This window comes from Myxocyprinus asiaticus, chromosome 24, assembly GCF_019703515.2.
Source record: "Myxocyprinus asiaticus isolate MX2 ecotype Aquarium Trade chromosome 24, UBuf_Myxa_2, whole genome shotgun sequence".
Taxonomy (NCBI): Eukaryota; Metazoa; Chordata; class Actinopteri; order Cypriniformes; family Catostomidae; genus Myxocyprinus; species Myxocyprinus asiaticus.
The window spans coordinates 37873848-37887636 of NC_059367.1; the positions used below are offsets into that span (position 1 = coordinate 37873848).

Consider the following 13789-nt stretch of genomic DNA (forward strand, 5'->3'; position numbering starts at 1 on the left):
TTGAGACAGCCAAAATAGATAGAAGAACTGTGGCGAATTCTCCAAGAAGCTTGGAACATCCTATCTGCCAACAACCAAGAAAAATTGTGTCCAGGAGTACCTAGGAGAATTGGTGATGTTTTAAAGGCAAAGGTGGTCACACAAATATTGATTTAGCTTTTTTATGTTTACTGGACTTTGTATGACATTAAGTGATAAATGAAAACTATTTGTCATTATTTTTGAAGACATCCTCACTATGCAACATTTTTCACAAGTGCCTAAAACTTTTGCACAGTACTGTATATAACTGATGAACAAACTAAAAACACCTGGAAACAATCTGCAAGGTTTAATGACTAAGACAAGGCAAGAACAGAGAAAACAAACTTCAAAATAAAGTCCCATGTATGACAGAGCCCAAGTCATACACCCCCCCCCCCAAAAAAATATAAGCAAGCTGGGGAGGGTGAGGCTGAGATGATGGGAGTACCTGCAGGCCAGCTGGTGGCCACGGACCAGGGGATTTAGGCGTGGCAGCTCGGGGGTCTGGCAGGTTCGAGGCAGTTCGGGGCTCTGGCGGGGTCAGGACAGCTCGGGTTCTGGCGTGGTCTAGGCAGTTTGGTGTTCTGGTGAGGTTGAGGCAGCTTTCTCACGATAAACAGCTTTCTAGCGTCCATGTAAATGTGCTATAATTTGACATCCATTCAATCCCCAAAGAAATTATTACTACACCCCCTGCGTAACGTCATTAACAACAGCTCTATATTATTGAATCAACGTGGTTCAAATGAAAGAAAAGCAAGATGGGTACTACAGTTACGGGAAACAGTCGTTAGTTGTTAGTTAATTTCTCCAACAATATATCGTACTATTGTAATTAAGCAGAATGTTACATCGTTGTACGGGAAATGCCCCCCTGCTTGGTACAGTTAAGTGGCCAAGTCTCAAAATTTTTACAATACTGTGAAACCTATAAGGATCTTTGGAAAAGCACCAAAGTCTGGTCCGCTGAGTTCATGATAAAGTCTTGCATTCTGTAATGTTGATCCTTGGGCAAGCTGAAAGTGTGAAACCTAGTGATGTAACATATGACACCTGAGCTTTATCGCATACACTGATCAGCCACAACGTTAAAACCACCTGCCTAATATTGTGTAGGACCCCTTCGTGCCGCCAAAACAGCGCCAACCCGCATCTCAGAATAGCATTCTGAGATACTGTTCTTCTCACCACAATTGTACAGAGTGGTTATCTTAGTTACCATAGACTTTGTCAGTTCAAACCAGTCTGGCCATTCTCTGTTGACCTCTCTCATCAACAAGGCATTTCCGTCCTAGTTAATGTTTTTTGTTTTTGGCACACATTCTGAGTAAATTCTAGAGACCGTTGTGTGTGAAAATCCCATGAGATCAGCAGTTACAGAAATACTCAAACCAGCCCATCTGGCACCAACAATCATACCATGGTCCAAATTACTGAGATCACATTTTTTCCCCATCCTGATGGTTTATGTGAACATTAACTGAAGCTCCTGACCTGTATCTGCATGATTTTATGCACTGCACTGCTACCACATGATTGGTTGATTAGATTATCACATGGATGATTGTTGGTGCCAGATGGGCTGGTTTGAGTATTTCTGTACCTGCTGATCTCCTGGGATTTTCACACACAACTGTAACGAGTCAGAGGCAGATACAGAGTGAAGATCCATGTGCAGAGTTTATTAGAGAGCGTAGTCAAACAGGCAGAGGTCAAAACCAGGTAAGCAATCCACACAATGCAATATATCAAAAACGGTAGACAAAAGGGGTAAATCCAGGGAACAGGCTAAGGTCAAAACAGGCAGGCAATAGAGGAAGATAAACGCTCAGAAATGCAAGACAACAGAGTGAATTGGCAAGACTTCACAGTGAAGTGAAGTTGAATGGAGACTATATGCACTGGGAGTTGATGAGGGAATGGAAATCAGGTGTGAGATTTAATGGCGGGAGGAAAGGGATTCTGGGAAATGTAGTCCAGGAAGGGGTTAATACTCAGGGGAAGGGGATCTCGTGTGAACAGATCTGGAGGATGTGACAGTACTCCCATTTTGAGGCCCCCCTCTAGAGCGTACTGGGGGTCGGCTTCGGGGCCTGGGAGCCAGGCAGTCAGGATGAGATGCAGGACTGCTCCTCAGGTCCGTAGCCTTGCCAATCTACCAAATATTGAATGAGTCTGCCCTGATGTCGAGAGTCTAGGAGAGTGTTAACTTGGTAGGCGATTTCCCCATTGAGGTCGGGAGGGGAGGTTGTCGGTGGAGGCACTGGAAATTGAGGTCCTCTGTCAGAGATGATGTCGTCTGGCAAACCATAGAGCTGGAACACTTGATGGAAGATGGTTTCAGCCATCTGTAGGGCGGAAGGTAGTTAATTGAGAGGGATGAGACGGCAGGTTTTAGAGAACCTATCCACCACTACCATGAGAGTTGTGTTCCACTTAGACACAGGTAAATCAGTGAGAATTCTATGGCAATGTTAGACCAGGGACATTGTGGAATGGGTAAGGGGTGGAGGAGTCCTACTGGAAGAAGTCTGGAAGATTTAGCTTGAGCACAGATAGAACAACCCTTTATGTGCTGAGCAACATCTTGGGACAGGGAAGGCCACCAGAATTTATTCTGAACCAGTTGTGTGGTGCAGTTCTCACCTGGGTGACCGGAGCTCAAGGAGGTATGGACCCACTGCATGACTTGAGGATGAAGCTTGGCGGGAACATAGACACGGTCTCTAGTGCAACCGGGCAGGGGTCGTTCAGTCAGAGTGGCCTGATCAATGTCCTTCATGATGTCCCACTGGACAGGAGCAGCAAAAACTGATTCGGGCAGGATGGTCAGAGTAGACTCAGGAGATTCAGGGAAATAAATCCGAGAGAGAGCATCAGCTTTAGTGTTCATTGACCCAGGATGATATGTCACAGAAAAGTTGAATCTGGTGAAGAATAAAGCCCATCGAGCTTGTTTTGTGTTAAGGCGTTTGGCGGAGCGTAAATACTCCAGATTGCGATGATCAGTGAGGATGGTGAATGGGTGTTGTGAGCCCTCCAACCAATGGCACCATTCCTCTAGCGCATCTTTCATGGCCAGAAGCTCACGGTTCCCCATGTCATAGTGTTGTTCTGTTGAATTGAGTTTACGAGAGAAGAAAGCACAGGGATACATCTTGGCAGGGTTACCATGTCGTTGGGAGAAAATGGCTCCGATCCCAATGTTCGAGGCGTCCACCTCCACGATGAAAGGCTGGGAAGGATCAGGATGATGAAGTACAGGTGCTGTGGTGAATCTTACTTTAAGATCCTGGAAGGCCCTTATGGCTGGAGAAGTTCACTGGAGAGTTTTAGATTTTCCTTTGAGGAGAGAAGTGAGAGGGGCTGCAGTGGTGCTGAAGTTGCAAATTAATCGCCTGTAGAAGTTAGCAAAGCCCAGGAAGTGTTGAAGTTCCTTGGTAGAACCCGGACGAGGCCAGTTCTTGACAGCATATACTTTGAGACTGTCCATGTGAGCCCCCTCAGGGCTGATCACATAACCCAGAAAGGTTGTGGTGGAGACATGAAACTCACACTTCTCAGCTTTTAAGAAGAGGTGATTATCCTGGAGGCGTTGGAGAACTTGGTGTACATGCAGGACTTGAGCTACAAGGGAGGGTGAGAAGACCAGGATGTCGTCGATATAGACTACGACGCATCGGTGCAGAAGGTCGAGAAAGATCTCATTCATGAAGGATTGGAAGATGGAAGGCATGAACCGGTATTCGTAGTGACCCGAATGGGTGATGAAGGCGGTCTTCCACTCGTCCCCCTCCTTGATGCGAATGAGGTTGTAAGTGTGGCACAAATCCAGTTTGGTAAAGACCTTGGCATCCCGTAGTTGTTCGAGTGCTGCTGGCACAAGAGGTAGAGGGTAGGGAAATTTGATGGTCATGGCGTTCAAGCCTCTATAGTCAATGCAAGGACAGAGTCCACCATATTTCTTTTCCACAAAAAAGAAGCCAGCTACCGCTGGAGAGGTGGAGGGTTGGATGAAACCCATCTGTAGTGCTTCCTCGATGTAATCCTCCATGGCTTGTGTTTCCGGAATCGACAGGGGATAGATACGGCTCTTAGGAGGTTGAGTGCCCGGAAGGAGGTCAATAGCGCAGTCAGTTAAGCAGTGAGGTGGTAATTGAGTAGCCTTAGTCTTACTAAACACGTGCAGGAAGTCCTGGTAGACCACCGGGATGGTAGGTTGCACAGAGGCTTCAGCAGGGTTGATATGAGTGGTTTGGAGGGAAACGGGTAGCAACGACTGTAGGCAGGAGGTAAAACAAGAAGTGCCCCACTGAGTAATCTCTCCGTCAGTCCAGGAAATGTGAGGGTTGTGCTTAGCAGGCCAAGGGTAACCAAGGGGGGGGGGGGGGTTCTTGGGAGTGTTGGTGATAAGAAGCTGTAGCGTTTCATGATGAAGAGCTCCCACCTGCACAGAGACGGGTTGACTAATATGAAGTTCTGTGCCAGATAACAGAGAGAGAAGGCACACCAGAGGCAGTATTCAGAGATAACAGGTCACAGAGATCAGAGTCAATAAAATTGCCTGCAGCACCAGAGTCGATAAGAGTTTTGACAGAAATGGAATTCAGAATGAAACAGAGTTTAACTTCAAGTAAATTTCTATTTTCCAATAAATAAGAGTCGTCGGTACTCACCGGGGTATTAGTGGGTATGGAGGAACGTGAGGAACAGGAGGAGAGAAAATGGCCAGGCTCCTCACAGTACAAACACAGTCTGTTATCGATGCGTCTTTGACGTTCCTCTCTCGACAGACGAGAGCGACCCAACTGCATGGGCTCGTGTAGAGGCATAGTTATGGAAGATAGCTGGGGAGGTGATAATAGGGCAGCTGGGGTGCATCAAGTTTGATGGAGAGAGAAATAAACTGGTCGAGAGAGAGGTTATCATCCCGATTGGCCATCTCTACTTGTAGTTGATGTGCGAGTCCATTGTGATAGATGCTTTTGAGTGGTGCATCAGTCCATCCGGTTTGTGTTGCAAGAGTACGAAACGTAAGTGCTTAGTCAACTGCTGTGGCACTCCCCTGTGTGAAACGAACAAATGTGGGTTGGCACTGTTTTGGCGGCACGAGGGGGACCTGCACAATATTAGCAGGTGGTTTTACTGTTGTGGATGGTCGCTTTATATCGAGTACACAGCACAATTTACAATGATGCCCTGTATCGGAGCATGTATTGTTTTCAGGGAATCATGTGATCGATGAGAAATGAAGCCTCACTTTCTGTCCAGACATGTGCGCGCTTTGCGTTGCATGTCAGAATGTTCCAAATCCAGACCGATACTTTATGGTTTTATGAGTGTTTATGTCCATTTGAAATATCCAGTCATAAAAGTCGAAAATTATTACAGCACCAAATAACTGCCAAGTATAATATTATGTTATCTTTAACTAAACAAACAAAACATGTCTGAAGACAAGAATTAAAGTACTAAAAACAATGCAAGACAAAGACAGGGAGAACACTGGGCTATATACACACAGAACTGATGAACAAAGTAAAAACACTTGGAAACACCGGGGATAAAGGTTTTGACAACTTTGTGCTCCCTGGTCTGGCCACAGAATAAACTGTGTGTGGATGAATTGGAAATTTCTCAGTCATCCATCAGCAGCACCATGCATCAAACTATAAATTCCCTCTCCAGACCACACATTGTCTGTCAATTCATGTTTTCCTGTAGATGCGCACTCGCTGCAGTGAATTAAGGTTGTATTTTTGGCCATCAATGGGCTACCCAGTGTAGTTTGTTGACGGGACACAAGTTTGTATCGGTACACCAACAAAGGATGAAGATGTGTTTGTCAACCGAAAATAATTCCACATGTAAGATGTACAAGGTCCTCGACATTGTTACCAATTTTCTTTTTAGCCTTGTGTAAATACAAAACCTTTATTTTTAAACCTTTTCCATTAGAGAATATATACTATAATAGATGATAAAGCCTATTATATTATATTAAAGCAATACCACACGAGCAAGAGTGCTGTATGTCCAGCTATCAGCACGGCTGTGATTCGGCCGTAGGCACGAAGTGTGTGTGTGTGTCTGTGTGTGTATGGTACAGAGAGAAAGCTGGAGAGCAAGTGACTGAGCGTGTGTTACCCGCATCTGTTGTTAGTTTAACTTTATTCCTCAGCTGTAGTGTGGCGATGATCATGGAGTGATGCTGCCGTACGTGCTGTCAGAATTATCCTGCGAGTATTTAACTCACGTTTGAATGTTTTGTTGTCGGAGAGAAAACATGGAGGATGTCAGTTTCATTCTTGTATATTTCTTGGGGAATTTTTATTTTGACACCGTCACAGAAAGTGTTCTCTCCTCCGCCATGTTGAAAGTTTGTTTCCTCCCAACTTGGAAATTTGATAACTCCATATGTCGCGACCCTCCGCTACGATCGGCAGTAATGTTGAAGCTGTTAGTTTAACTCTATTTCTCAGTTATAGTGTAGTAGTAATCCTAGTGATCATGCAAGCAATTCCGGAAGACTTCAAAAAACTTTTTTGTCAACACATTTTGTCAACATCAGCTCAACTCGCTCATAGCACACACATAAAGTATTTTGTCACCACCTGCTGGCTCAAATATTTAATGTCACAGTGATGAATGAAAATTCACACATCAAGCTGCTCTTACACATCTGCACTGCTCTTACATGTTTGGAATGTCATGAACACAACCAGAATGATACAAACAGTAAAGTGTCCCAGTACTGATGGTTTGAGCTATCAGCACCCTTGGAACGCCTCTCGTCCAATCAGATTCGAGGACCGGAACTAGCCATTGTATTATATTATATTGTATTATATTATATTATATAGGCTATACATTCCCCTGACTTTCTATAATGTTCTATAACAAATACTGTCAATGGATCAGAGCGCTGAAAAGGGGCATGACAAAATAAGATGGATAGCAGTGCAAGAAATTTGAATGTGTCACTAATTCATTCTTACATATGGTTTTACATGACTTTACATGGTTTTATATGAAGTGAACTCTGCAGTCTTTATCTTTGAAGAAGTGTGATTGGGGGTAGTGTCTCAAAATGTATGATTTTTCTCCTCTGTGTTTTCATGTCTGTGATTGGTTGTCTCCATTAGTTCCACTGTGCTCATCAGTTGACTGATTGGTGCCTCCATCACATCTGCACCAACTACAACAGAGTCTGCCGCAAATTCCCTCGTGACATGAAGGCCAAGTCTACAGGTATTTAAACAGCTCTCAGACTGGTATTTCCAACTGACAACTCTTCAAGATAACACTTATTTCTTCAAAATCAAATTGTTGAGACAACATGACAGCTTAAAGCAATTGAGACTCTGGTAGTGCAGATTTTATAAACATTTTTTCTAGAGGTTGTGTGTAGCGACCTTTTTCTGCTACACTTAATTGCTTTAGTCAGCACTGAACAACATTAGACAGAAATATAAATGATAATTCAGCTTCTGTACATTTGCTGATTCTTAGAGCACTTACAGTACAGAGAAAGCTGCGTTTGCAGATAGTAATGCATAAGATGCACTTTTAAAGTGTGGTTCATGAGTTCACTGGTTCATATAGTCCTCGAGCGCATAAGGTGGAGTGCATTCTTGTTTCCTCGCTCCTCTGTCATGGAATCCGTGACCTGCAAACTGATCAAAGTCACATAAATTCACAAAGTCACATATGACACAACAGTTTTAATTCAAGTTTATCCTTTGCAGTTTTAATATACCATAATTGTTACATACTGTTAAACAGTGCATATTGAATTATTACGATTTATTATGTATATATTAATATATCAAGTTTCAACAACATAACAGCAAGCGCTCCAAGGTAATGCAGCTGCAAAAAGATGGCACTCTGAAGTGACACATGAGTGAGCATGGAAATTTAATTTTACAAATGAATCCTGCTTTGATTCCTCTGTCCTCATTTCCTTTGCTTGCATCCTTTCCACGTTTCCTAATAGGGTGGAGCAAGGACGCAAGGAAAGGGAGCAAGGAAAGGATAGAAGGATGCTCAATTTTAGAAATGAGAAGCACCCTCTGATGCAACATAAACTGTAGTGTGTAGGTCCCTTAATTGAAAATGTTCTCTTTAAAAATAGGGCAGGTGTCTTATTCTGTCTTGCAGAAAATCAAGAGTACTTCGAGAAGCATCGCTGGCCTCCGGTGTGGTATCTAAAAGAAGAAGACCACTATCAGCGAACTCGTAAAGAGCGCGAGAAAGAAGATTACTTGTACCAAAAGCGCCAGTGTAAACGCAAGTGGCTCTTTTGGAATCTACCATCTTCACCTTCCTCCAATTCTTCTCCTGGTTCCTCTGCAGTCATCTGATTAGGTGCACGACCCACCTAACAGCCCCAAATGTGAGATTTAAAAAGCAATGATAGCCTTTAACAGCTTAGCTCTTCAAGATTTTCTTTCTGCGTTTCTGTTGATCGGATAAAGCTCAAATGAAACAGGATTGAGACAGTAAGTCGAAGAAATGCAAAGCTTTTTTAAAAGCACTTTGTTGGGGCTCTTTACTGAATGGACTTTTTGATATCAAATCAGCTTTGACAAGGATTGACCTCACAGCTTTGACGTGATATTATACTCCATTTGCTAGAAGAATATTCAACATCGGTTCACAAACAGGACCTTCAAACGTAAAGCTGCATAATCTGTAGAGAAAACATGTTGCAGGATGCACGCATTCTTACCTGGAAATGCTAAGCTTGAAGTGCTTCTTAGCTCTGAAGGACAAGCGAACAGGGACATTTTAGTGCAACCAGCAAATATGAAAAATATTTATTCCTCAGTGTTTTGGCAATCTACAATCAACCCACTTCTCCAGAGCATTGTTCACAAGATTCAAACAGTGGTGTCTTCTTGCCCATCTTTCACAATATACTGGTGAGATATCAAGCTCTAATGATAGTACTGTTGGGTTGTATCAGTTTAAATCTCTGTGATCTAAACCATATGACAGGCACTTTATCTGGAATTAGATCACTTTGCCTTGCTCTAGTCCTGCTTTTGAAGAATTATCAGGCTGAATGTTAATCATGCACAAAAGACAAATACTTTCATAATGAAATTGTTTATTCTGCACACTATGGTCTATATTTTTGGTAACTTGCTAGAACAAGGCAATCTTTCTTTTCTCTTTCTGCATTTCTTCCTCTTCAAGGAATATTTCACCCTAAAATTAAAATAAAATCATCATTTACTCTCATACCATGCTGTTCCAAAACTGTCAAACACAAAAGGTATTGTTTGGTAGGATGGATATGCTGCTCTTATGGATGAAATGGAAGTGAATAGTGACCGCGGAACAAAAAAATTAGACATTTAGCACAATGTTCCAACTACTCTTTTTCATACAATAAAAGCAGGGACGGAGCAGTCCGGAATAAATGGGCAGGATGTTGGGGTTTAGGGTTCCCCTAAATGGTGACCAGGGACTGACAAGCTCAAACAATGACTTAAATCACCAAAAAATGAGTCCATATTCCAAGTTTTCTGAAGTCATATGATAACTTTATGTGAGGAACAGTTTAAGTTGTATTTATGCTGCTTTTATGGGACTCTTTGTCATTTTTGGAGCTTGACAGTGCCTGGTCTGTGGAAAAGAGCAATGTGAACATGCTGCATGTTTTTAGTTTTGTTTTGTTTTTTGTCAACTCATTTTGTGTTCCACAGAACCAAGAAAATCATATACATTTAGTATGACATAAATGAAGATGGAATTTAAATTTTTGGGTGAATATTTTCGTTAATAATTAAAATTGTTCACTCACTATCAGCTGGCATGTTAGGAAAATAAAACAGACATTTGAATAATTATGGGTTTACACACAAAATAAGCATTTACTCGTAATGTTACTTATTTGTGTAACATAAAATGAAGTTCAGGTTTAAATCAAAATTGCCTCCTGAAAGCTGCATTTTATCTTGATAACAATATTCTGTAAAAAAAAAAAGAAAAAAAAAAAGAAAACGTAACAACCTGTGATATAACCACAAACTTCAAAACAGGACCCAAGGTGTACAGTCACACTGGGTTTCTATACAGGGAACATAAACAGTGCCTCAACACTTCTGATATTTCAAAGTGTGAGCACAGGCTGCTGTCTTTTCCAAAGTAAGCTCACAAATGATTCATTATGTTGATGAGATCCTACACAGCTTTTAGATTAGTTTCACGGGCAGGCCTGTGGCAAAGCTACCACATAACAGCATTTTCCAACATGTACAGAATCCCATTCTGGGGACTGTTTAAGGTCTTTAAACTATTAATATAGCTGCTAATAAGAAAAAAGATTTTATATGAATATTCTAAAATATTTTAAAACGCTTATACTAAGGAAAAAAAATTAAGGAAAAATTACATTTGAAAAATGCAATGCAAGGTAGTATCGCAAATTTACATTTACAGTATATATCTATTTGATAAAAGTGCATTACCTGTAGGAGAGTGAATTTCAAAAGCATGGTTCATAGTGTAGACTTAAACCCCTTTGCCATATGAATGTTTATGACCTAGTACATGCGAGATAGAGGCAAATAGTGCTTAAAATGTAGAATGACTTATAACAAAGAAATATAGTTGTTTTTATAGCACCAAACGGACCTTTACAGGGAAAAAAGTTCAGGAGAAAATATATTACACATCCTAATCTTTTGGCTAACACACACAAAAAAAGAAAGAAAGAAAAAAAATACATATTTACAGAGGGCAATTTGCTATGCATTTTTAGACATTTTTAGCCATTTTAAACACTGTAAACCCTAATGTTCAGAATAATCAATTGTTTAGAGTAGGGAAAAATTTAATCATACAAATTAGTTTAAATAAACCTTGATGAATATTTAGAACTTTCTCTTTCTTTTGAGTTTATGAAACTGACACGTTTTAAGTAATCTGAATTATTTAATTTTTTTGAGTTTAATGAACTTGCCTCTTTAAATTTACAGGAATTTAAATTTATTTGAAACTGGGCAGGGGATTTCTCTTTCCTAGCATGCTTTGTATGGCACTTGACAGGGAGGGTAAATGTTTAAATAAGGTGTTATATAATGTGTCTTTGTGCAAGATGAATGTCAAGTAGGAGACTTGTTATTATTTAATGTTTTGTTGTGGTATTTAGAAGAGTTTATGTTATGTTAAAGTTTTTGGGGATTACCATTATGGTGAATAATGGAGCTTAGCTTGAGGATGGCTACAATTAAAGGTTGTACAACCTTATATTGTTTTACTCATTGAGTAATTTCTATGCTAACCTTAGCACAGGGTTTTCCAATTAGCATGCATTCAGCATGGTAACATTCATTGTACTAGCTAGTACAAGCTAGTTAGGTTCCCTCTACTTGAAGTATTTAAGTTGAGTTTTAATGGTAATTTTAAATTCAGCCAAAGAGTTCAATTTAAAGTTAAGTGCTATTAAAATATATAAGTTAGCTTACTCAGTATTTCAGGTTAAGAGCAATTAACATGCACGTGTAGAACTAAATTAAAATCTGAAAGTTCTATTAACTTAAACCTGAGAGTTTTATTAGCTAATAAAAATTATGAAACTAACTGCCTCAAATTTAAACTCATTATTGTTTACAGTGAAGCATTAATAACTGAGAATGTCTTTATGCTTTAGTTAATCAAACAAATTCAGAGCTGACCTGCATGTGTAAGGCTGTTGTAGCTATCAGCAAGGGAATGCTAAGGAATATTGTTTTAGTTTTGCTAACCCGTAAATAAATATATGTTCTATAAGATGTCGTTAGAATGTAGATTTAAAACAGCAGACATGGAAAGGGTTATAAAATCCAAGATGGACTTTTAATCAACTAGTGGGGCAAACTGATCAGTATATCTATTGAAGACTTTTTAGTATGTGACTAAGCATTTGTAGTACCACTCAGGAACATTTGCTGACTCTTGTCATTAAAATATAAGAAGATAATTTGGAAATTGTGGATGTGAGAGTGAAGAAATACTGTATAAATTAAACAAATAACACACTAGTATGATTCATTGTGAAGTTACAAATCTCTACCAAACATCCTATTTACAATACAGTGGCCCCAAAAAGAATTTGGACACTTTTTCACACTTAAGTCACACTTAAAAAAAAAAAAAATTTGGCTAACACTAAAAGTCTTTCTTTAAAATAAATGCCAATTGCTTTGTTTTATTACCTAATGGAATGACATTTATACATTTTATTTTTTTTTTATTATTATTTTTAAATGTGTCATAAGTGTCCAAATACTTATTGAGGCCACTATAAGACAAAATGGTATTAGAACCATTACAGTAGACAGTCACAGCAACCTGTAAAAATGTAATGTTAAAAGGAAGAATGCAACCTCCGAATTGCACTTATCACTTATTATGCACAATTACTTAATGGAGTTTCGAACCCGGGTTTTCTACTCTGCTGACGCATCGCGTTTCCGGTTGCACCACAAGGGAAGGTCACAGGGGACACTCTGGAGCCGATGCAAAAATGTCTGATAGGATATGGCACTTGTCTGTGAGTCTGCATAATATCGCCGATTCTAGGGTACCAGAACTCTCAGAAACAACATGCCGACTTCCCATGTGATCATGTTGACACAAGATTTCTCTACTTTTGTTGGCCTACAAAGGTTTTAGACATCGATAGAGTGTGTACAGTTATGTTACACTAGTACATGAATTATATACTTAAGAAATCAGACCATTAAAGCAAAATGAGTATGATTATGCATATGAATGTTTTTTATGAATGGAAATGAATGAATGACAGACATCTTGACATGTGCTCTGAGATATGTTACAGTATACTTAATGCTGCATGACTGTACATGATTTTCACATATTTTGATATTTTTATCAGCCAAGATTAACATACTACAGATTGTAGAAACTCTGTGTTGAAAAAATTTGATTTAATTACTTTGAATAAAAGAGTTTCTCAGAACATTGATTTCCAAATCTGTTGCTGCAGAGGAGATACCCCATGCCTTAATGTAAAGTAGACAAGGAGAGTTGTAGTTATTATTCATTGTGTTTGTATTTGAAATTTAAAGAAATATTGGATGTACCATATGTGCTGTACACCGAATGGTGCATAGTGTTCAAAATCTATTACTGTATGTCATGTTGTTTGTTTTTGTATATTTGTCCATTTTGCTGGAATGTTTTGTTTTAGCTAGACCATCGTTAGTATGTGTTTTCACTGTATAATCCAAAAGTGTTGTTATACTGTACATTACCTTTCAATGATTAGAATCATTGGCCATTAAAGGGAGAGTTCACCCAAAAATCATTTATTCACCCTCATGCCATCCTAGATGTGTATGACTTACTTTCTTCTGCGGAACACAAGCAAAGATTTTTAGAAGAATATCTGATCTCTGTAGGTCCATACAATGTAAGTAAATAGTGGCCAGAATAGTGAAGGTCCAAAAAGCACATAAAGGCAGCATAAAAGTAATCCATAAGACTCCAGTGGTTAAATCCATATATTCAGAAGCGATATTATAGGTGTTGGTGAGAAACAGATCAATATTTAAGTCCTTTTTTGCCATAAATCTCCACTTTCACATTCTTCTTCTTTTGTTTTTGGCAATTCACATTTGTTATGCATATCACCATCTAGTGGGCAGGGAGAAGAATTTATAGTGAAAAAGGACATAAATGTTGATCTGTTTCTCACACCTATCATGTCGCTTCTGAAGACAGATTAAACCACTGGAGTTTTATGGAT

At 39.7% G+C, this 13789-nt stretch overlaps 1 protein-coding gene across 2 annotated transcripts in view; it reads left to right on the forward strand.

The window, feature by feature from the left end:
• The window catches only part of rhobtb2a (Rho related BTB domain containing 2a), a 33747-nt gene extending 22461 nt beyond the window's left edge, over positions 1 to 11286 (forward strand). The window contains exons 9-10 of one of the 2 annotated variants that reach the window (XM_051654194.1): positions 7170 to 7275; positions 8188 to 11286. In XM_051654194.1, coding sequence (XP_051510154.1) covers positions 7170 to 7275; positions 8188 to 8390 — 309 coding nt within the window. In that variant the 3' untranslated portion in view covers positions 8391 to 11286. Of the gene's footprint in view, positions 1 to 7169; positions 7276 to 8187 lie in introns of those variants that run through there. The other variant, XM_051654196.1, reaches the window with a different exon arrangement.
• Positions 11287 to 13789: the final 2503 nt, after the last annotated feature.